This window comes from Thamnophis sirtalis, unplaced genomic scaffold (genome assembly GCF_051295495.1).
Source record: "Thamnophis sirtalis isolate CommonGarterSnake01/CBP01778 unplaced genomic scaffold, rThaSir2_p1.2 scaffold_13, whole genome shotgun sequence".
NCBI lineage: Eukaryota > Metazoa > Chordata > Lepidosauria > Squamata > Natricidae > Thamnophis > Thamnophis sirtalis.
Genome location: NW_028261393.1, coordinates 3,404,925 through 3,429,870, shown reverse-complemented (window position 1 = coordinate 3,429,870; position 24,946 = coordinate 3,404,925). Strand labels below are relative to the sequence as shown.

Here is a 24,946-nt window from a genome sequence, read left to right as displayed (position 1 = left end):
ACGAATAAGGAGATTATGAACGCAAGATAGAAATGTATAGAAGGGAAAACACTAACTGCAAAGAAACCGATACGGAACTGCTGTATGATATATGATGGAACTTCTTGTTCCTATGTTGCTTTAAGTCATATGTTTGTTTTTGTTGATGTGTTTAAAATAAAAATTTATAAAAAATAATAAAAAAGAAGTTGTAGGTACTCCATCACTGGAGGTTTTTAAGAAGAAATTGGACAGTCGCTTGTCTGAAATGTTATAGGGTCTCCTGCTTGAGGCAGGGGTCTCCAACCTTGGCAACTTTAAGACTTGTGGACTTCAACTCCCAGAGTTCCTCAGCCAGCAAAGCTTGCTAAAACACAGGTACATCACTTTGTCTGCTGATAGATCAGGGGGTCTCCAACCTTAGCAACTTTAAGACTTGTGGACTTAAGATGGAAAGTTGGAGGGGGGCGAAAGAAAGGGTGTATGGAGGGTCGAAGAGGTGCATTGGGTTTCTATTTTGGGGGGTATTGTTGACAAGAGGAATGGCTGTGTTTATTGTTTAATGTTATATGGCCCCGGTTATGCACAGTATATATGTGACTGTACGAAATGAAAATGGAAAATAAAAACACATTTACAATCAAGACTTGTGGACTTCAACTCCCAGAGTTCCTCAGCCAGCAAAGCTTGCTAAGACACAGGTACATCACATTGTCTCCTGCTTGACGCAGGGGTCTCCAACCTTGGGAACTTTTAAGACTTGTGGACTTCAACTCCCAGAGTTCCTCAGCCAGCAAAGCTTGCTAAGACACAGGTACATCACTTTGTCTCCTGCTTGACGCAGGGGTCTCCAACCTTGGCAACTTTAAGACTTGTGGACTTCAACTCCCAGAGTTCCTCAGCCAGCTTTTCAACACTGGGAGTTGAAGTCCACAAGTCTTAAAGTTGCCAAGGTTGGAGACCCCTGCTTCAAGCAGGAGACCAACTTTAAAACTTGGGGACTTGAACTCCCAGAATTCCCCAGACCTGGTGGCTGAGGAATTCTGGGTGTCAAAGTCCCCCAAGACTTAAAAAATAGCCAAGTTGGGAGACACCCCCCCCCCCATCTAGAAGAGATCCTGAGATGGGCACAATGGGACTGCTGCAATTTTGCATTTTGCAAATTTGGCGCCTGCAAAATGTGCTCTTTCCCCCTGAATTTTCAAGCCTCCAAGAACTTCCTGGCTTGGGTGCACTAAGAGAGGTCACTGAACTACAACTCCCATAATCCCCAACCGACCGGGCTGCGGACCATGGGCAAACTGGAGGACCAAAAAAAAAACAACCCGAAGCGCCCATTGGAAAAAAGTCCGCAGTTCCAGTTTCCTTCAAGCGAAGCATTGGATTTCAAATCCCCTCCCCCGTAAATAAAAAAAATGGTACAGCCCAACTCGGCCTTAAAAAACCCCCTCCCCGTCCCCCCCTCTCCTGGACTCTACCACCCGAGCGGTCTTCGCCTTGCGGCGGTGGACGTCGCCCGGGGTCACGTGACGCTGGTGAGTCAGCACGGCCTTGAGTCACGTGAGGGAGACTCCCGGCGGGGGGGCGTGCGTCGGCGGCCCAGAGAGGAGGGGGCGCGGCTTAGATCACGTGCCGATGAGGTTTGGGGGCGGGAATTACAGTCGCCGCCGCCGCCTATTGGCTGTGCGTGCCGACGTGGGGGCGTCAGGCGACGTCTCTTTTTTTTCCCCTCAGCCTGAAGGGAGAGCGACCGCGGTGAGGGGAGACAGTTAGGCTCGTCCGTCTGTCCGGCCTTTTTTTTTTGCCCCCCTTTTCTCCCCTCAGCTTCGGCTTCTCCGCGGGGTGCGGGGCCGTTTTCCGCCGGCCATGGCGATGGACACCAGCGGCAAGGAGAAGGAGGCGCTGCAGCTGCTGGCCGAGGCGGACAAGAAAATCCGCGGCTCCCACGGCTTCTTCTCGGGACTCTTCGGGTAAGGCCCAGCGCCGCCGCCAGAACCTGTCAGGGGCGGCCTGTCAGGCGAAGAACCGACGACGCAGGGGGAGGGAGAGAAAGAGAGAGAGAGGGAGGAGAAGGTGAGGCCGGCTTCTCCCGCCGTGAGGGGCCCGGAGGCGTTTGGCCCGTCCGGCCGAGCTGTCAGGCGGGCCCCGGTCTCTCGGATGCGGGCCTTGCGGCAGGTTCGCGGTGGGGTTTTTTTGAGGGGCAGAAAACAGTTTTTAGGCGGACTCTGGTACGGGCAGTCCTCGACTTACGACCACAAGGGACCAACAAACCCCCCCCCCCCATTTAGGTGGCCAGGCAAGAAGGGGTTTTTGTTGAGAATAGAATAGAATAGAATAATGAAGAATTTAGAATAGAAGTAGAGTAGAGTGAGAATAGAATAGAAAATAGAACAGAAAACAGAAGAGAAATAAATAGAATAGAATTCTTTATTGGCCAAGTGTGATTGGACACACAAGGAATCTGTCTTTGGTGCAGATGCTCTCAGTGTACATAAAAGACAAGATACATTAATCAAGAACCATAAGGCACAACACTTAATGATAATCATAGGGTACAAATAAGCAATCAGGAAACAATATCAATATAAATTGTAAGGATACAAGCAATAAGTGGGAGGAGATGTGGGATAGGAATGATGAGACTAGTAATAGTAATAGTAATGCAGCCTTAGTGAATAGTTTGACAGTGTTGTGGTAATTAGTTGTTAATAGCAATAGCAATAGCAGTAGACTTATATACCGCTTCATAGGCCTTTCAGGCCTCTCTAAGCGGTTTACAGAGAGTCAGCATATTGCTCCCAACAATCTGGGTCCTCATTTTACCCACCTCGGAAGGATGGAAGGCTGAGTCAACCCTGAGCCGGTGAGATTTGAACCGCTGACCTGCTGATCTAGCAGTAGCCTGCAGTGCTGCATTTAACCACTGCGCCACCTTGGCAGAGGTGATGGCGTTGGGGGGGGGGAAACTGTTCTTGTGTCTAAGTTGTCTTGGTGTGCAGTGCTCTATAGCCTCATTTTGGGGGGCAGGAGTTGAAACAATGTATATCCAGGAAGCCAGGGGTCTTGCCACACTTGTTAAGGGTGAATCACTGCAGTTGGTTAAGAACGCAGTTCAGTGAAACTGGTTTCCCCACATGGATTTGGAGGCTTAGGACTGTGGGGGTCTTTGGTGCTCTCTGAGTTTCTTCAGTGCCAAAAAGGGAATGGGAGGAGGAGGAGGAATGTTGTGATGTTCCCATGGTTCGTCCATGAGGCCAATGTGGAGAAAAGACAGGACACAATCTTTCTCGGGATGGAGCGACCCAGATTGGGGGTCTGAGAGCCCCTTTTATTGAGATAGGACAAAGGCAGGAGGAGCAATCAGCATGTGATTAACAACAGCCTGTAAAAGTACAATTTCTAATCTACTGCTCAGGGAAGTTCTGTCTATATGGTCAAATCCTGGGCGTCATTGGTAGGGCACATCTCAGGATGTTATGTTATGAACTGTCAGGATGTTATGGGGTTTTAGGAGTTTGTTTTCTCCTGTGTGGTTCAGCGTGGCTCTGCATGCCCTGGTATGAACTGGACCATGGGTGACCCCACCTATACAAGGAACTATATTACAACAGAATGTGGAGTTTTTGGTGCTCTCTGAGTTTGGTTGTTTTCTTGCAGACATTTCATGACCCAATAAGGGAACGTCATCAGTGGTAGAAGGAGTGGGTTTTCGCTCTATTTGATTTGGCATAGTTGTTCGCATTTGAGGGCTTATTCTGATCTAAAAAAGATGCTGAATGATGATAAAGTGCCCAATCAACAACTGTCTGGAAATGTGTGGGCAAGACTTCCAGGAACTCAAAGAAATTGTAAAGTATGGGTCTTAGTAGTAATATGATGCTAGTGGATTTTTTTTTTTTTACTATCAAGATAGTAGAAATATAATTGCTAAAAATTTGAGCAGGCAGCAGGGCTAAGCACTGTAGAACAGCTAATTTGATTTAAGGCACTATTCTTTATTTGAAGCCCAGTATGAAAAAAGAGCAGATTTTAGTGGTTGCCAAAACAAGATTGAAGGAGGTCATAAAGAGGATACGTTTCCTATGCTAATTTAATCTTAAGGAATGACAGAGGTGTGAATGGTATTATTAGAGAACAACAGTGTAGTTTATCATTCATTGTTCCGCCTTCATGAATTTTCATTTGACTAAAATTAAAATTCTGCTGAGCTCTACAGGCAGTCCTCAAGTTATGATCGCGATTGGGACCAAAACGCCTGGTGCTAAATGATGTGGTTGTAAAGTGTAACCTCATGTGACCACTCCAGTTAGTGACATTGGTCACGGTTGCCATCATAACTACAGGACCATGTGGATCATTAAGTGGGAAGAGATGAGAGCTCCAGGCAAGGAGTGTGGAGGGTGCTCTTGGCACCAAGAAGCACAGGGACCCGGCGAGGTGGGTTTCAAACTTGCGGCATCACGTTGCTGTCATGTGATGTTTTGCGATATTTCCCACCTCATGAAGCTGGGGTGGGCGTGGCCTGTGCATGACGTATCTGGTCCATGGGCTGCCAGGTGATACCCCTGTGCTAGGGACTGAAGGTGAGCCTGCAGAGGTGGTGGGTGGGCTCTAGGGAGTGTGAGCTGGCTGGGGAGGGCTGTTGATAGGTGGGGGTGCTTCAGACAGACACTTACTAGTGAGCAAGGAGTAGAACTTGAGAAAAAGTGTTGTCAGCAACTTATGTGAATTTCTTGTGGGAAGACATCAAGGAAGGTCACAAGTTGCGATCCTGTGATCATGAGTGACTGCAGCCGCCATAAATGTGAGCCAGTTGCCCTGCGCTTGTGTCATCGTGATCTTGTAACTACAAGTTGGAACTTTGAGGACCGCTTATAACTACTGCTCATTCAGTATCTTCACAGAAGGACATTCTTCCAAGTATTCAAGGGATTGTTTACAAGCAAGTAAGGCACATTACATTGTATTTATTAAATTTATCTGCCGTCCATCTCCCCAATAGGGCAGCATAGTAGAACATAAAATTAGCTGTCAACTTAACAAAACCGAGTGAATGAAAGTCCCATTGCATTTCGGAAACAGCTGGAGAATGAAATGCACACATACTACAATGAGCCTTCACTCAGGGAGTGGCCTGGTGCAGAAGTCAAATTTAGAATAGATATTAGATATCTTAACCAAGTCACCAAAGTTAAAAGTTGCCCTATGCCAAAAGTAGGTCAGTTAAATGGGACAAAATATTTCCCAACCAATTGCTTAAGGTTATTTCTTCATGCACCCAAGTAATATCTCTAGTTCAAGCGAAATTGTTTTTTCCTCCCTGAAAGCATGATGTAAGTGAGTGGAAGTGCAGCAGTTTGATCTTCATTTTTTTAAAGCTGTATGCCTTCCCTCCCACAGGCAATGCAACCAACTGTTGCCAAGTGGGCAAAAAGAGAATGGAGGGTGTATGACAAAGGCTAATTCCTTCTATTATATATAATGTCAGTCTGGGACTTGAGAGGTGGCACATACTTCTGCAGCAGGACATTGGTCTTTATTTTTCGCCCACAGACTGTGAATAAAAGCCTGGTATGACAAAAATTTGTAGATTTGTAGACCTTATTGCCAACATTGATGGTGTGTGTTACCTGGAAGAAGGTAAAGAAACTGTAATAATGAAGATTCTCACTTTTCAGATACTTCCTCTGCAAGCAATAATGATGTCACCAAGCTGTTTTTATGCTAGGTTTGATGGGAATAATTATGTGCACAGAGGCAATTAGGGGGGAGCATCACACACTGGTAGTAACTAGGTGGGATTTGTGTAGAACAATGTCTACTCCCAGAAAAAAACACGTTATGGAAGTACTGTGAAAGGAGGCCGTCGAAATTATCTACCACATAGCAAAATGCAATTCGTGAGGGCAGCCAATGCATTGTGTGGATTAAAATATTGGTCTGTTACACTCATTTATTTTGTTTACATGCCACTGACTGGCTAGTTAGTATAAGGAAGTACATAAATCCCTTCCATGTTAAACATGTCCTTGGCTTCTTCGGAAAAAATAAGAAAATAGCATGGTGGTGGGGTGTTTGTTTTTTTTGGTTAAGAGAAAGTCCTCTTAACTATTTGGCAGGCAGCATTTTAGATTACTTTAAGAAATTCTTCTTAGTTAACAAGGATAAAATGTTGTGCAGAATTGTAGTCTGAGGAAACATTTTGGCTCCCTAGCATTTAGCTTATATGTTGGATATACAATGACCCACCTTTTTTTTAGGCTCTATTTAATTGTCCAAAATTTGCTGAGAGTTTTTTTTGTATTTGAAATGCCTCTTTGCATCCAGCCCTGTGAATTTGTTCCCAGGCCAGCATACTCCGTGTATCTTGGGCAACAGTTAAAATGTTTTCCTGGAATTTATCACTCATGTCTCTGAGCTAAGCCGTGACTGACAACTCAACTTTCCTTAGAGGCTGCAAGGTTTCCAACCACTATGGCTTGGAAATCTCCCAAATTGGATTCTGTACATTTTTCAGAACCGACTGAAGAAATTTAACATCTCAAAATACATGCGTTGAGATATTATTTCTGTGTTCCTTGGCCCCTTTAGTTTGGCCCCTTCCTTTCTGTTCTCATGTTTCAAGAGAACATTAACTAAAAATACTTTCTTTTCCTGGGTTTTATTTGGTTGAAACTCTGGCATTTGGCAAAGTCTGACTGCCATCTGTAAGTGATTCTCGAAGAAAATGAATTGTAGGTTTCTAGTCACAGAGCAGGGGAAATTGCTTTCTGGAAGGGAATATGCTGGAACCGTAGGACAAAATTTAAGCTTTCTACAAACTGGTGGGATTAGAGCAGAGCTGGCATAACCAGGTGCAACATTTTGTGGCAGATATGATGTCTGATTTCTGGAAGACACGAATCAACTATTTTTCCTGAGCTCCAGCCATGAGGTCTGGTTTAATAGATTTAACTGTAGTGGGCACAGTTAAAGCATTCGCGCCTTTAAGTTGTATGTTTTAAAAGTTTCAGTAGCCGATGCTATTTGAACTGAAACACTAAAATCCAATAAAGTACACGTTGTGTGACTTGATTATGCTATAAATCTAAAGCTCCATTGTTTAGTATTTATGTTGGGGTCTGTAACACACAGTTCTCTTTTATTTATTTCTAAGAGGGGGACTTGATTTTCCAAAGGTTTGTGCTTTAGTATTTTCTAAGTATTAACTGAAAGTGAAATGCAGATCTAATTTAATCAGTTCCATGCCTTAGAAAAGCATATACTTTAAACAACAATTGTTTTATTCATACATCATATTACTATCTGGATTGAAATAAAGCTATACATGCCTTTCGTTTGATTCATGTTCCTTGTTGTGAAATACACAACCTGTATTTGGGGCCCCTACGGCCATGCCATTATATAATTGCATGCAAAGTTTTTGTTAGAATTATGTGACTAATAGTAGCTTCTTATTCAGAAAGGTGTAAACATGTAGATGTTTATACACAAAGAAAAAATAATTGTATATATATTTTTTGCCAATATATTAAGCGCTACAACTGTTGGATATTCAATATGGAGAAAGGGAGGGTTTTCTTTAGATACTTCTTATGAAGTGCCAGGGAAATCAGAGGATTTATGGCAAGTTTAAGCTCTCTACAAGAATCTGACCTACTAAGAGTCAAAGCAAATTGGCGGTAGATAGGAGTCAATAGAATCAGGGTGGGCTGGACTTAGATGCCTTCTGGGCACGAAGGGACTCGTGACTGATGACCCGTTTGATCCCTCCTTCTGGCTCAGCCTGGTCATCTCCTGCACTTTTGCAGGTAAACGATTCTACCTGTTCTCTGCTGATGCGCCGTGTTCTTTTCCTCCCTAGAGGTGGCTCCTCCAGGATTGAAGAAGCATGTGATATCTATGCCAGAGCGGCTAACATGTTCAAAATGGCCAAGAACTGGAGTGGTATGTAGCTGTTTGACCCTGTGGCATATTTGGCTTGCTAAGATACACATACATCACTTTGTCTGCTGATAATTCAGGGGTCTCCAACCTTGGGAACTTTAAGACTTGTGGACTTCAACTCCCAGAGTTCCTCAGCCAGCAAAGCTGGCTGAGGAACTCTGGGAGTTAAAGTCCACAAGTCTTAAAGTTGCCAAGGTTGGAGACCCCTATGATAGATCATCCTCAAAGAGGTACATTCCTCAGTCCAATTGCTGGAAGTACCTGAACAGCCTTACAGAACCAGGAAAGGCTGGGCAAGTGCTGTTCCGGCTAGTTTCACGGAACAATGACTAATATTCCCACTAACCTCATTGGCTGTGGAATTGCCACTGCCCAAAGCTGTGGAGGTGGTTGCAGTTTTAAGTACTGCTCTACAAGCAGTGGGGTGTGCCCTAAGATTTGATAGCAGTGATGACGAAGTGACTTAAGATTGTACACTCCAAGCCTTTTCCTTCCTGTTGCCCTTTTCGTCTCTAGCCGAGGAGGATAAAACACAAACTCTTCAGAATTTGGACCTGGCTTTGAACTTTTTTTAGTGACATATTAGAAAGTCCCCGGCCTTTCATTCCCCTCGCCCCACCCCCTTTGACTCTTCCCTTTCTCTCCTAGCTGCTGGGAACGCATTCTGCCAGGCGGCTCAGCTCCACCTCCAGTTGCAGAACAAGCATGACGCAGCTATGAGCTTTGTGGACGCTGGCAACGCTTTCAAAAAGGCTGATCCTCAAGGTAAGTGAAAGGGGCTAAGGTCCTCCTGCGGCCTTAGCAGAATAAGATAGGATTACCCCCCTCGGGCTGGGAGGATGATCTGTTCATACCTCCCATCACATCCACTAAACCGGTTCGATCTACAGCAGGGGTGTCAAACTCGATTTCTTTTGGGGTTGTGTTTGACCTCGGCTGGCCCGAGGTTGGCATCGACATCACTCATGTCAGGGGGGGCGCAGGTGGTGGCCCGAGCGCTCTGCCAGCGAGCTCCGTTTCTAGCTGCGACCACCTCTTGCAGCCCACTCCCAAGCTCTGTTTTTGCTGGCAGAGGCATCGTGGTGGGCCAGTCCTTTGCTGCTTCCAGGGCAGCCATGCAGGCCAGATCTAAGCACCCTGTGGGCTGAAACTGCCCCCCCCCCAGGCGTTGAGTTTGACACCCCTGATGTACAGTATGTGAGTTTCCATCATGCAGTGTATCCAACAATGCTTTAGGCTTCAACAAATATATATTTCATTCCCCCCAAAAAAGAAAATGTCAACATAGCTGTTGACTTATTGATAGTTATTCCCCTTTTGGTCACTTCGAGCATGACTAGGAGGGGGGAAGACAAGAACTGATCTAAGCAATGCCTTCAGGGGCCAACTCCCACATGACCCTGCTGCCTGGATGTGCAGCACCTTCTCCTGTTGTGAGGTCATCACCGTGGCCTATGGAAATAGCTTCAAGATCCTGGCTTCTCTTGAGCAACTGTGAGTCGTAGTTTCAGCTGGTTCAGCCCAAATAAGAAAATATGAGTAATTAGATTTTGGTTAAATACTTCATAGGGATGAGAAGATTTTGAATATCCAGGATCCTTGTATTCCCTGAGCCCACCCCCCTTTTTTTGGCAGACATTTCATGACCCAACTAGGTAACATTATCAGTAGTGGCATAATCACATACCTCTGATGATGTTCCCTAGTTGGGTCATCAAATGTCTGCAAGAAAACCAGCAAGCTCAGAGAGCACCGAAGACCACACAGTCTCCAAACCCCACTCCTTTCTAATACTGAAGACGTTACCTAGTTGGGCCATGAAACATCCGCAACAAAGCCGCCGAAGCTCAGAGAACACCAAGGACCTCACAGTTTAGCCCCAAGCTGCAAAATATCCTCTCCTTCTGAGTATCTGCTTTATTAATCCGATGTCATTAGTGGACTACACTTTGCCTCTTAATGCTTAACCAACTTGATCTGCCTTTAAACGGGCCATCAAGCTGCAGGTAGCTGAAAGACCAAAGAGCAGAAACTCGCCAGCTCACCTTCTGACGGGATATACAGAGATATCTTCCCTTAGGTGCAGCCTTGCAGTTTTAACAACTCTGCCTAATTCTAATCGATGAGTGCAGAAATTCATTTTAATGCATTGCTGTTTTAAGTTTAGGAGGGCTTGCCCAGAAGTCAGCTTTTTCTGTAGCTTAGAGTAAATCTGAGCTTTGCATTATGAATCGGCTTCCCACCCAACCGGCCAAGGGCCTTTGTTATTAGGAGAGGATTACGAGGAAGATTTTACCTTTTTTGGGGCAGGGGGAGGTCTCTTGGATGTAATACCTGGCAAGATCTCCTAACTGAGCCACCATTTGTCTAGGCACGGCTTCTCGTTTTTGGGTCTATTTCTGGGAAGAGAAATCCTTTTTTTTTGCACCTTTTTTGCTAGCACTTGTTAATGAGAAAACGGCAGGCCATTGAATCAAGAGATCTGTTTCCGGGAGCTACTGTGGTTCAGGCAACAGTTTGGAAAGATGAAAATGTTACTCGAGGAGAAAACACATTTAATCCTCACCCGGGATTTGTTTAATCTTTTGGGAGACTTGGAAGCTGATTATCGGCTATGAGAGGGAGAGGAAATAAGAGATGATCCAAGCTGTTGCACCACGTTTCCCCGAAGGATTTTAATGTGATGCTTCTCGCTTTTGGATTGCCCTTATTATTATTTTTAATTAAACAAGGCTTTTCTTGGGATTGGAGTCTGGAAAAGGAAACAATTCTGATGCTTTGGAGGCAAACAGTGTCGGTTACAAATCTGTACCCCCCCGGGGGGGGGCAGTCCTTGTCCATTCAGAACAGGTGTTCCAAAGAAAAACAAATTAGGATGCAGTTGTGTTGTCTTGGACATTGGCCAGAGATCTGATCTTGAAGGGGAAAATCTGGTTAGGGGAAGCCTTTGGCGGTCACTTCATTCTCTTGTTAAAATAGTGTATTGGAGTGTATAGGGACAGGCCAGGAGGCTCTGAAGACTCCTTTGAGCCATTGACAAAATGCCCTCTCTTGGCGGGACATGGAAACTTTCTGCTGCTTATAATTTGATTTAAAAAAAAAAATACTTGGAATAATGCCAGTCTAAGTAAAGGTGAGGAGAGAGAAAACTTGAACAGCATTTCTTCAACATGGAAAAAGGGCTTCTGCAGTTCCCACATAAGCCTAAGACTGAAAATCCGGCTTGTCAGACGTTAACATCTTTTCGATCCTGCTCTACCGAGTAGAGAGTTGATCTCTGGACAGAAAGCCACTTGACGAGACCAGAAAGCATTTGAAATGTGGATCGACAGGAGGCTGTTACGTATAATTTGGGTCGACAAAATCAGAAATGAGGAGGTGATCAGCTGCCTGGGAAAGCCAAGGGAAATAAAACCATGAAAAAGCGAAAGTTAGAATATTTCGGACAAGATGATGTGGAAAAATAGGACATCCCTCACTTAATCCTCCTTCAAGGAAAGATTGAAGGCAAAGGAGGTCCAGGCAGAAGAAGAACATCATGGCTTCAAAACCTAAGGGACTGGTTTGGACAAAACTCAGCAATGCTTTTGCATGTGGTTGTTGGTAAAAATAGAATCGCCAACAATGATTGCCAACGTCCGATGATGGATATGACACAAGTAGAAGAAAATATAACAGGAAATAATGGGTCTTTTGAGGCTTTCCCGGTGCCGCCCAAGAGGAGCAGTCGATGTCTACTACAAGTATTTTTTTCTGTGCTGCTGCTTGCTTTAATATTTTGGCTCTAGATGCAACTCTTTATTTTTCCAGGCTGTTTTTCCTCTAACGAGGCACTCCACTAGGATGAAACATATATATATGTCAAAGATACTTACCAGAATTTATTAACAGACAGACAGACAGGTCCTTGGCAGCAAGCTGGCACAGATAAGCCGTGGCAGCAATCCAGCCTGCCAAGCTCACAATTCTATTCTCCAACATTAGTTCCTGCGTTGACTTCTGCAAGAGGGGCATGTGCACAAGCAGTCCTTTTATAGTCTGGAGAGGAGCCTAATGACCACCAGCTGAGTGCAATTACCTCCTGTACTTGCGCAACTGCTCCTGACACCTATTAGCTCTTTGGTGACCGGCATCCAGGAACAACTCACTGCTGGCGTCCGGATCACTCTCCCTTGTCTCTTCCCCACTAATCCAAGGCTCAGGTGTCTCCTGGTGGCCAACCAGCCTCTCTGCGCCCTGCTTGGAGTCGGAACCCTGTCCAGGGTCCTCCACATCCCCCAGAGCTGACTCAGAGGGCCCCTCGCTGTCGGAGTCTGGTGGCAGCTCCAGCGGCTCCTGCTGGGCCACAACATATATATGCCCAACTCCCAGCTACACGGCTAACCCTGAAAATAAATAACGATAAGCTTGAGTTAGCCAAGGTACTTGTCTTCTATTTGGAGCAAGCATCCCTTCAAAACAGAAGGGCCACAGAAGGGTTATTTTCAAAAGCTGGACCTGAGGTCACCCAATTCTCCACCATCTCAGTGCAGATAGTCCTCGACTTATGACCACAACTGAGCCCAGAATTGTTGCGTCGTTCAGTCAGACGTTTAAGTAAGTTTTGCCCCATTTTACAACCTTGCCTCCATTGTTAAGTGAGTCACTACAGTTAATTCAGTAACATGGTTGTTAAGTGAATCTGGGTCCCCCATTGACTTTGTTAGAAAGTTGCAAAAGGGGATCTTGTGACCCGGGGACACTGCAGCCGTCATAAATACGAGTCAGTTGCCAACCATCCGAATTTTGACCCCATGATCAGGGGGATGCTGCAAAAATTATAACTCTAGAAAAACGTCCATAGGTCACTTTTTTTTCAGTGCCACTGATATTTTGAACGGTTGTTGTAACTTGAGGACTACCTGTACAGGTGTTTTTAAGAGGTTACGTGTTGCAGTTCTTCAAGCAGCCACATGATGGCAGCATTGGAACCCTTCCAAGGGTTGCTTAATGTTTATCCTTGGCAGCAGGATGCCCAACCGTTTGCCCAGATCTCACTCCAGGAAGCCCCTTCCGTTCTTGAGATACTCTGTCCCGGTTCCAAGAAGAACTCCGCAGTTTTCCCTTAAGTGCTTCTTGACCTCATCCAAGAAAAGAAATATGCTATAAATATTCCTGCCTTCTGTTCCCTCCCAGGGGAGGTTAGCTGGAGCTGCATGGATGAATGGCTTCGTTTCTTCATGTTACTTGCATTTAAAATGGCTTACACTCTTTTTCTTCCTTTCCTAACAGAGGCCATTAATTGTCTCCTCAGAGCTATTGAGATCTACACAGATATGGTAAGCCGCTTATATAATTCGGAAACTCCCTTCTTAATTAAAAACAGGGAACATTTTAATGCTTGACAAAAGAGTTCACTTGGTAAATCCACATAGAGCAGGGATGTCCAAACTTGGGAAGTTTTAAGACTTGTGGACTTCAACTCCCAGAATTCCCCAGCCAACCTTGGACACCCATGACATAGAGTGTGGCTTTTCACGAGCCTTGGCTGGGGAATTCTGGGAGTTGAAGTCCACAAGTCTTAAAAATTCCCAAGTTTGGACACCCCTGACATAGAGGGTGGCTTTTCACGAGTTCCGTGTTGGCTTTTTAAAGATATGGCTCCCAAGCAAGGAACCACAAATGGTGTGTGTGGTGGGGACGGGTTGTCTGGCTAACACACAAATTGTGTAGTACCGTCATAATGCTGACAAAGGTTTGTGCATAGAGGAAATAAACACACACACACACCTTTAGAGGTACATGGCATTTTGTGCTTTTTGCTACAGATTTTGCAGTAAACCACACAGATAGTCCTTGAGTTATGACCACAGTCGGGTCCAGAAATTCTGTGGCTAAACAAGGTGGTCGTTAAATAAGCCATAAGCCTAATTTGACGACCTTTATAGAATCTAGAGGTTCAGGATAATTTCCTGATTTCGGCATAGCTGAGAGGATAAGCCATGGATTAGCTCTGCCTCGGGCGGGACGCAAACATCCAGGTATCCCCCAAAGTTGGTTTCTAATTCATTTTATTTCCCGGGCCTTTCTTTTTCAGGGCCGTTTCACCATTGCAGCCAAGCACCATATAACCATAGCTGAGATCTACGAGAGTGAGCTGGTGGACATTGAAAAGGTACGGCGAACAGGCGAATCGTGTAGACCCTGTCTCAACAAGCTTCCTTACAGTGGTCGTGTCCGACTCTTCGCGACCCCAGTGACCTTAGCACGCCAGGCCCCACTGTCCTTCCATGAGTCTATGATGGGGTGCTATTTATTTATTCATTCAATTTACGTGCCCCTCCTCTCGCTCTTAAGAGCGGCTCTGGCGGCTTTACCCTGAGATTGTGAGAACTTTGGAAAAGTTTCAAAGGATTTAGTTGGCAGATGGGCAGGGAAGGGGAACTGGTGGGCTCCAGGAATTAGGTTTAGTGCTTTGTTAAGCCAGTTTTCAGTCAGAGTTACAGTTGGAACTTAAAAGTTCCTTTGGAAGTTTTGAACAACTTTTGACTGGAAAGACAAGAGGATCATGTCTCCCATTGCAAACACCTTAGTTGTCAGTTCATGCCAGGGATGCTTTGCGAGTTGACACTAGTACAACAAACTGCCAAAATGGAGACAGGCTGGAATCTTTAACTAGAACACACTGTTTTATTGGCCAAGTGTGATTGGACGCATAAGGAACTTGCCTCTGGTGCCTAAGCTCTCTGTGTGCATACAAAACCAGGTAACATAATCATGAGATACCAATAGGAGACGGTAGTAGAAAAGATGAGAAGGATAATAGTAACACAGCCCTACTGCCTGAGTAAATATCTTTAGGCATAAGACAGTCATGTGAGAATTAGATGTTCAGCAGAGTGATGGCACGAGGGAGAAAAATATTTGTGTCTAGTAGGTTTGGTATGCAAGGTCCTATTGTGTAAGGAAAACTGGCTATTTAGAAAGAATCTGCTAAAGTCTTGCAAGGAAACAGTGTGTGTGTGTGTGTGTACGTACGTACACGTACACTTTTGGTCCAGTGGTGGGTTTCAAAAATTGTTCGAACCTACTCTGTGGGTGTGGCCTCCTTTATGGGAGTGGCTTGCCGCCCATGTGACCGGATGGGAGTGGCTTGCCACCCATGTGACCGGATGGGAGTGGCTTGCTGCCCATGTGACCGGATAGAGCTGAGGTGGCGCAGTGGTTAGGGTGCAGTACTGCAGGCCACTTCAGCTGACTGTTATCTGCAGTTCGGCGGTTCTAATCTCACCGGCTCAAGGTTGACTCAGCCTTCCATCCTTCCGAGGTGGGTGAAATGAGGACCCAGACTGTGGGGGTGATATGCTGACTCTGTAAACCGCTTAGAGAGGGCTGAAAGCCCTATGAAGCGGTATATAAGTCTAACTGCTATTGCTATTGCTATATGAAGATGCCGACGACACTTGTCAGAATCACCTTAAATTACCTCCCACACAGCACTGGCATGCATAAGAATATGATGTAAACTTGTTTTTTAAAAGGCATCTTTGGTTTGCGTTAAAACAACTTCAACACATGCAATGTTCTGATTGCACCACAAACGCAGTAGTCATCCTTACCTTTCACAGAGGCACTGAGTTTTATAAATATGAGCATGATAGTGTAGAGTAATCACATCCAAGGACCAGTGGTGGGTTTCAAAAAAATTTTGGAACCTCTTCTGTAGGTGTGGCCTGCTTTCCGGGTCCAATGGTGGAACCTCCTCTAACCGGTTCGGTAGATTTGCCGAACTGGTTCTACCGAATAGGTGCGAACTGGTAGGAACCCACCTATGTTTTGGTCTCAACTCAAGCCACAGATATGCTCAGTTTCCATTTCCCTTTTTTCTTCCTTTGCAGGCAGTAGCTCATTACGAACAAGCTGCAGATTACTACAAAGGTGAAGAATCAAACAGGTAATTCGAGCATTCCTGTTTCCATTTCTGCTCAGGCCCGCTTCGTGATGGTTCCGTTCCTGTTTGTCAGAAAGCAGACTGGTTTAAAAGAATCAAAGCTGGATTGACAGCTTCTTTGTTTTGGAAATGGCCAGAAGAATTTTGTGTCCCACTGACAGCAAGCTAACACAATATTTCGAGTTGATCTTGCAATTCAGTTCCCTGAAGCAAAGCTGAAGCAATATTTCGTCACAGCTGTGCTTTGGGCAATGAGAATGCGGTTCCGGCTTGCCTGGTATTTCACGTTTTCGCGAGGTTCTCTGACTTAAAGCTTACTAATCCAGCCTTATTTTGACTGCTTATTTTATTAGACTTTTCTTTTTGCTTTCCCCATGTGAGTGGCTGCTGCAGGTTTGAAATACAGTTCTCTATAAACTTAAGACTTGGTCTGTTTTGGGGCAGTGGTGGAGATTTGGAGCAGTTGTCTGAAATCTGCCCCAGTTGAGTACATTCACAATAAAAAGAATTTTCCTAGAGCTGTGGTGGTGCAGGGGTTAGAATGCAGCATGGCAAGCTACTTCTGCTAACTGCCAGCAGTTCGATACTGACTGGCTCAAGGTTGACTCCACTTTCCATCCTCGATAAAATGAGGACCCAGATGGTTGGGGACAAGAGGCCGACCGCTTAGAAAGGGCTGTAAAAGCGCTGTGGAGCAGACTATAAGATTTAAGTGCTGTTTCTGTTCCTATCGCTACAGGAGCTGTGGGCAAAATTATCACAGCTTGAGCGGTGCCTCAAGCACACGTTATCTCTGGAATCAGAACAAGCAGCTGCATCATTCACTCCCAGAAATTTCTACACCGCTCCTCTCACCTCAGTGACTCTGGGCATTTTACAACAAATTAATGAAAACCATATAAACACACGCATGAAAAAGCATAGCTTAAGAGCAGGGTTAAAACAAGCTAAAACTTACAAGTCAAAATGAATCAGGTTAAAAAGTTCAAAGGCTGGGAGGCTAACAAGGCGTTGGGAGTGTCTTCAGGCCATCTGCCATCCAAGGTGGCATCATACTTTTCATAATGCTTTACACCCAGAGCCCAACTCCTTATGGGTTATCTCGTCTGAATGGATTGTTCTGAATGTAGTTATCATGGAGAAAAGATTTATTGCTTCGGTAGCAGCTTTAAGACCCCTAAGAAGTCAGAAATGCCTCTTAAGCAGTGGTGGGTTTCAAAAAAATTTCGAACCTACTCTGTGGGTGTGGCCTCCTTTGTGGGAGTGGCTTGCCGGCCATGTGACCTGGTGGGAGTGGCTTGCTGGCCATGTGTTTTCTTTCTCTTTCCTTCCTTTTGTCTCTCTCCCTTTTTCTTTTTTTCTTTCACCTCTCTCACTTTTTCTTTTTTTCCTTTTTTATTTATTTCTTTCTTTCCCTTTCTCTCGCTGTGTGAGTCTGTCTGTCTGTCTGTCTGTGTTTTTGTGTGTGTGTGTGTGTGTGTGTGTGTGTGTGTGTGTGTGTGTGTGGTGAGTTTCAAAAATTTGACGAACCGGTTCTACCGAATTGGTGCGAACTGGTAGGAACCCACCTCTGCTCTTAGGTGACCCTCCACCCTCACGCTAGTCCTCAAGTTTGAAAAGATCTTGACTCCTGGGTAGAGCTGGTTGCTAGGAGCCCTTTCTGGAAATCTTCATTACAGACACATTATCTCCCTCCTTGCCTTGGAGAGATGCATTTCTACTCGGAGTCTCTCTAGACCAGCAAGAGAAAAACCTTGGGGGAAATTCAAACCCAACCCGTTCTCCCACTCAAGCTACTTTTTAAACTCGTATTTGCATCTTTTGCATTTGGGCCTCGGCTACTTTGGGAGTCTTGTTGCCCCGGGTGGGCATGATGGAGTCTGCGTTGGCAGGTGGGGAAGAGGGGCTGCTGGTTTTCCCGTGCCCAGTTGCCTCCAGTTGTCTTTTTTCTTCCTGCAGCTCCGCCAACAAATGTTTGCTGAAAGTGGCCACCTATGCAGCTCAGCTGGAGCAATACCAGAAAGCTATTGAAATCTATGAGCAGGTACAGTCGCTTTTATTCCTTTTCTCCGCCTTTCACTGAACCCTCGTAAAACTCCACCTCCTTAACATACCGACTCACAATAGAGATGTGGAAACGAATATCTACCAGGGCTGAGTTTTGCCAGTTTTAATTAAAAACTGTGCATGCGCACACCGGGAACAGGCTCCAGCTGTTCGTCTGCCTCACTGCTGTCTGACTCCGAAGGCAGCTGATAACTGTCGGACGGCCCTGGCCCCCGCTCTGACTCTGACACAGAGCCCCCATCAGAGCCTTCCCCAGACTCCAGGACTGGCCCATCTTCCTCCCCAACCTCCTCACTGAGTCTGCCACCAGCTCCGCTTGCGGGCCACAACGACATCACAGATACAAATCAATAAATAATAACATAGATTCATATAATTACTACATCCCTGCTGGCCCCGCTTCTCTGCTCTGCCGTCTTTGGACTCCTCAAGATTGTTAAGATTTGCTGACTTTTCTTAGGAAAACCAAACCAGATGTCCTCATATCTCGTTTGTGGCAGGTGCTGACTATGGTGGTATAAATACCATATCATTTTCTTCCTTTTTTTAAAAAAAAACTTCCTTCAAAAAAATTTCTTTCTGATTTTCTTCTTTCCCCCACCTTTTCTGCAATCTCCAGGTCGGGACCAGTGCCATGGACAGTCCCTTGCTGAAATACAGTGCAAAGGAATACTTCTTCAAGGCAGCCCTCTGTCATTTCTGCATTGACATGCTCAATTGCAAGGTTTGGACCATGTTGTTTTGTTTCTAGTACTGTTGTAAAACTGTATGGTATTCTTTCATGATGAGGGAGCTGGCCCATATCCAAGCATGAGCTGCAGCCACAGGGAGATGCAATAAAATGATACAAGATAGGATAATGAAATGCAATGAAATAGACTTGTTGTTAGTTGTGAAGTCATGTCCGACCCATCACGACCCCATGGATAACATTCCTCCAGGCCTTCCTGTCCTCTCCCATCCTCTGGAGTCCATTGAAGCTCAGGCTTACTGCTTCGGTGACTCCGTCCAGCCACCTCCTTCTCTGCCGTCCCCTTCTTCTTCTGCCCTCCATTGTTCCCAGCATGAGGCTCTTCTCCATGGAGTCCTTCTTCCTTCTCATTAGGTGGCCAAAGTCTTTCAGTTTCCTCTTCAGGATCTGACCTTCTAAAGAGCAGTAAAGATCTCCTCTAGGACTGACCGGTTGGATGGCCTTGCAGTCCAAGGGACTCGCAGGCATCTTCTCCAGCACCAGAGTTCAAAGGCCTCCATTCTTTGGCGCTCAGCCTTCCTTGGGATCCAACCTTCACAGCCATCCATTGCAACTGGGAAAACCATCGCCTTGACTACACACACCTTTGTTGGCAGGGTGATGTCTCTGCTTTTTAGTCTGCTGTCTAGATTTGCCATCGCTTTCCTCCCCAAGAGCAAGCGTCTTTTAATTTCTTCGCTACAGTGAAATAGACTACAGTGAAATAAAATAGACTAAAAGGCACTAGATAAAATGGAGTAAAGATAAAAGAGTAAGATAAAACAGCAGAAGGTAAAATGGAATGCAAAGATATATAATTGTGGGAGAAGGAATGGCAGAACCTTAGGGCGGAATGAAAAGAGGGGTCAGCTTAGAATCCCTAAGTAGCCACAAGCAAACTAAGTGCAATCTCCCCTTGAATTCCACTGACCCATATCTAATCCCAAGCAAGTGAATCAGTTGACAATATTCTTGTGAGGTCCTTTGCTATTATGATACCTTCAGATTCACCCAATCCCCTAACTGGCATTCCATTTTTTTACCTTCTTTTCAATCAGCTGGCTGTACAGAAGTACGAAGAAATGTTCCCGGCTTTCTCGGATTCCAGAGAATGCAAACTGGTTAAGGTGAGAGTAGTCCTTAGACTTAGAATAACTTTATTGTCACTTTGAATGTGCACGAATCGTCATACATCAAAATGAAATTCTGTCGCATATAGCTCTCAAAGGGTCTCCACCTCCAATATACACTACATAAACCAGGCATTTGGCATTTTAAGACTTGTGGACTTCAACTTTAAACTTGGCATTTTAAGACTTATGGACTTCAACTCCCAGAATTCTTAAACTCAGGGTTAAAGTTATTTTAAAGACTGTGCTTGCTGGAAGTCCACAAGTCTTAAAGTTGCCAAGTTTGAAGACCTCTGGCATAAACTGACAAAATAAATAAATAAACACAAAATTATGCATAGACCCACATATATTATTGAGTCTTAAGGCCAGTCTCGCTGAATGCATGCCTCTAAGAGGAGGGTGACATTTTCATTCTCAAAGTACAGAAGGTGAATTTGGATTAGATTGTTAAGTACAAGACTTTGAATGACATTATGCAAAGATTACGACAGCCGTGAGTTAGAAATTGGTAACATGATTGGTCAGCAAGGAGTGGGGAGGAGCTAGGAGATAAACCGTGCAATAATGGCATTATTCTTAGGCACTTGGGGTGTGTGTGTTAGATTTCCAGAAAAGACTGGAGATGCTTGGCTGTGGGATGCTTTTTTTTTAAATTGTAAATATGTTTTATTTTCATTTTCATGTCATACAGTCACATATATACTGTGCATAACCGGGGCCATATAACATTGAGCAATAAACACAGCCATCCTTGTCAACAATATTCCCCAAAATACAAACCCAGCTGTGGGATGCTTTTTCAGGCCAACAATAGCGGTTAAAGGCGCTGAGCTTGTCAGCTGCAGAGCCAACAGTCCGGGTTTGAGACCTGAGCTCCACGCAGTGGGGTGAGTCCTGTTACTTGCTCTGGCTTCTGCCCACCTAGCATTTCGAAACAGTAGATTAATAGGTACCACTTTGGTGGGAAGTAACAGCGTTCTGTATACCTCGGTGTAGAATCATGCTGGCCACCATGGAGCATCGGACATGATTGGCAGGGAAATGTCAATGGACGTTCTCAGTCATCCAGGTCACAGTTGTCCCAAAGGTGTGTTTTTTCTTCTTCAAGAGGCAACTGGACGCTCTGGGTTTTTCTTTGAAGATGTTTCGCTTCTCATCCAAGAAGCTTCTTCAGCTCTGCCCGTATGGTGGGGAATGGAAGGATTTGCCGCCGAAGAAGCTTCTTGGATGAGAAGCGAAACGTCTTAAAAAAACAAACCCAAGAAAGTCCAGTTGCGTCTTGTAAAAAAAAAACCCGGAACTTTGGGACAAATAGGGAGGAAACCTTTCTCTTCAATGGGTTATATCAGGTTGGTGAACCCAAGATTGCACAATGTCCACAAGAGCAAGGACCGGCTCTTCGGCCAGTGTCATCTGTGCTCCAACCAATGAGCCTTCTAATTCCCTCCCATCAATGGCTGACCCTTGCCCTCTGTCAATACTGCTTTATTTGGAAACTCTCCTAACGACGCCTGTCCTGTCTTCTTTCCTAGAAATTGCTGGATGCTCACGAGGAACAAAATATTGACAGTTACACTGAATCAGTAAGTTTGGTTTATCCTCCTCCTTTTCCGTTGCCGTCCAGTTGGATTTTTTTCATCGTCTCCCTCCCCCCACCCTCTCCCCAGCTTCCTGTGCCTCCTGGACATGTGGGGTTTCAATGATGTGATCAAATATCACAAATACCTAGGGAACGTCAGACCGGAAGGCTGCAAACGGCTTGGAATTCCGGAATCTCATCTAGAAGGGGAATTGACTAGGAAGGGTGGGAATACAGGGAATCCTGAGCGTGCAACCTTTCATTTGGCAACCGTTCCAAAGTTACAGCACCGAAGGAAATAATTTATGAGTTTTTCCACGCTTAGAAACTCTTGCACCATCCCTGTGATGACATGGTCAAAATTCAGAAGCTGGGCAACTTCTTATGACGGTCGCAAGTGTCCCAGGGTTATGGGATCCCCTTATTGTGGCCTTTCTGACAAGCAAAATCAATGGGGGAGCAAGCTTCACTTAACAACGGTGTCACTAATGTAGGAAGTGCAGTGATTCTCTTGAGAGCTGTGGCAAGGACGCTCATAAAATGGGGCAAAACTCAACCCGTCTCACTTAGCAACAGAAATTTTGGTCTCATTTGCAGTGGTAAGTCAGGGACTACCTATATTAAAATCCCTGTTAAGGCTGTGTGTGGTTTTAGAATATTCCTGGCTACAATTTTTTTTTTTTCCCCTCCAGGTGAAGGAATACGACGCCATCTCTCGCCTGGACCAATGGCTGACCACCATGCTTCTGCGCATCAAGAAAAACATACAGGGTGAAGAGGAAGATCTGCGTTAACAACAAGCACAACAACAACCACAGCCCTCTTGCCCTCCATCCTCTGGCCCGTTATTTGCAGAACTCTGCCTGGATCAGCTCTGGTGGGGGGGGGGGAAAGAGAGGGTCTTGGCACGAAGGAATTAGACTCAAGTGGCAAATTCTTCATTTTCGCTTCCTTTCTCATCCCGCCTCTTTGCGCTGCAGTGGACAAGGCTGGGATGCGTCACCTGTGGATTGCTCCGGGAGAGATGTGAAGTCCTCCAAGCCTTGCCTCGCTTCCCGAGCCAGCATTTACATCCTCCCCATGGCTTCGTTGATGGTTTAATATTTAAAGCATCGTTAGTAAGTTCGGTTTTTGTTGATGGTGTCATTCTCTTGTCCTCATTCCCCCCCCCCCCCTTCCCCTCCTAAAATCTTAATGGAAACTGATACGGGAAAATGGCTTCTTCTTTACCGCAGAAAGAAGACCTTGTGTGATATTTGTGGCTTCATCTCATTGTCTCTCCCCCCCCTCTTTTAACCATAGCAGTTCCAATTCCCTTTTCCAACAGGCTTTGCAAGGCTAAGGAGCCCCTTCCCTGAGTTTCAGTCAACCCTTCTCCTTCCCAAAATAATATTTCTCCTTCCCAAAATAATATTTTAAAGGTGGACAGAATAGCCCCGATCTCTAAATGAAGGAGCCGGGCTTTGCTAAGCGTCTCTCACCTGCCTTGTATTCAAATAATGCAGGAAACCCCAAACCCTTCCCCCCCCCCTCACAAATGCTAGCTGTCGTCGTTGAGCTGTATGAAACAATTCTGCTTCATTCCACGTTCCTTTCTTGCAGCCTGAATTACCTTGAATTTATGTGTACTAACCCAGTTTGATCCCTTCAGAGCTGGAGCATCCAACCTTGGCAACTTTTAAGACTCGTGGACTTCAACTCCCAGAATTCCCCAGCCAGCCAGAAGTCCACAAGGTCTTCAGGTTGCCAAGATTGGACACCCCGGCTTTAGAAATTGGGGCAGAAGTATGGCGTTGTATATCCATGTCAAGAGCGATATATATATATAGGGCATTCAGTTTCCTGTCCCTCTTTGGCAAGAGGCAGATCAATCTTGAAACTATGCAGCAGGTAGCCAAAAAATAAAATCCCAACACCCCTCTTAATATTTAAAACTTAGAAGCTCTGTGTGCAAGCCGTCTTGATCTCTCATCTCGCATGATTCTCCTTCCTGGCTTAGTTTGAAAAGAGCATTTCTCCAGCCTAGTGTTCTGTATACATCGTCATGAAAGCTGCCCTATTTCCCCCTCTCCCCCCACCCTTGTCTTTGCTTTAAGAGAAAGAGCTTTATATCATGTAATCTTAGCCCCTTCATGAAGGTTTCCCATATTTAATGTTTCCTTACTCCGTTGTTGGAAGGTGGACTCCAAATTCTGTCGCATGTTTTCAAAATGTCTACCGGAAAACAACTAATAGTGAAATAACTTGCACACAACAAACAATAAAAAAGGAAGAAAAAAAAAGGAACTTTGCATGTGGAAACTTCATTAGCGTCGCGTGTGATGATATCCCCCCCCCACTTCAAATTTTCTGTTGCTTCTATCAAAAGTCTTGCTTGTTTTCAGGCCCATCTCTCCTTGTTGTCCCTTCCCTGCTCCCTTCTGGATTCCCCTTCTGATTCCCTTTCCCATCAGTTCTTCTAAGTTGTGATCCTGAACACCGGCTGTGATTCTAGCTGTCTAAAAATACACCTGCATGCTTGAATTTGGCTGCCTCTGTGTGTATGTGTGTGTATTTGTATGTCCCTGTACAAATTTTTGTGACTGCAGTAGATTTGGATGAGACGTCCTGCTTACAGGGGAGAGAGTTATAGGTCCTCTGAAGTTGCATAACAAATAAGCATATCCCCATATATATATATATATATATATACATATATATATATATATATATATTAGATTTTTACAACCCCTGGTAAGCCCCAATTATGGGAGGAAGCTAACTGCCTCCATCATCTGTCAATCGGCTCGTCACAAGAGTCCATCACGACAGAAACCCAATATTTTTACTGTTGCCTTTGTTATATTTGTGTTTTTTATTTGTGCTGATAAATAAACAAAGGGATCTCCCTTTATTTATTTATCAGCACAAATAAAAAACATATATATATATATATATATACACACACATACAGTATATATATTTTAAAAAATCAAGATTACTTTAAATTACATAATTCTCTACGCAGGGAATTGAATTTTCACTTTCTTAACTGGAATCTTTCTATTTTTTTTCCCCGCTGGCACTGAAGTAATTTTTACTCAACCTCAGTGCATTTTGAGCAGCGTTATCTACCCAGCCATTAAAACTATGTGGGAAATGGTGATAGTTGTCAGGAATGGAAAGAGCCGTGAGGAGAGCAGCTTGAACATGGCTGAATTTGAGGTTTCCACAAGGTTTGCAGCAAGAAGTAGTTGATGTTTGTCGAAGAGGGACATTTTCCTGTAGCAATTACATTTACATCGCATTAATGTTCTCCAGAGAAGGGCTCCAGTCTTAGGCGGGTGGGACATATTGAAGGAAGGCTGCTGATATTCTTTGCCAAAAACATAGCTAATTATTACATGTTACATGTTAAGCAATTCAATACTTAACATTCCAAATCCTCAAAAGATGCTATCTAAAATGAGAATAACTTTGCCTTACTCTTCCATGCTAAAATAAGTTATCCCTAACGCCCCCAATTCCACGACTTGCTGGGATGGCTTCTCTGAAGTCCACATTTGACTTGGGGCTCCAGAGCTTCCTTTATTTCAAACCTT

At 44.8% G+C, this 24,946-nt stretch overlaps 1 protein-coding gene across 1 annotated transcript; it reads left to right on the top strand.

The window, feature by feature from the left end:
• The first annotated feature begins 1,701 nt into the window (after positions 1–1,701).
• NAPA (NSF attachment protein alpha) lies at positions 1,702–23,272 on the top strand. Its single transcript, XM_087728231.1, has 11 exons — positions 1,702–1,949; positions 7,844–7,926; positions 8,575–8,691; positions 13,198–13,244; positions 14,003–14,080; positions 15,804–15,859; positions 17,816–17,900; positions 18,543–18,647; positions 19,712–19,780; positions 21,319–21,369; positions 22,058–23,272. The coding sequence occupies exons 1-11, from the start codon at positions 1,846–1,848 to the stop codon at positions 22,157–22,159; spliced, it is 897 nt and encodes a 298-aa protein (XP_087584357.1). The 5' UTR covers positions 1,702–1,845; the 3' UTR covers positions 22,160–23,272.
• Positions 23,273–24,946: the final 1,674 nt, after the last annotated feature.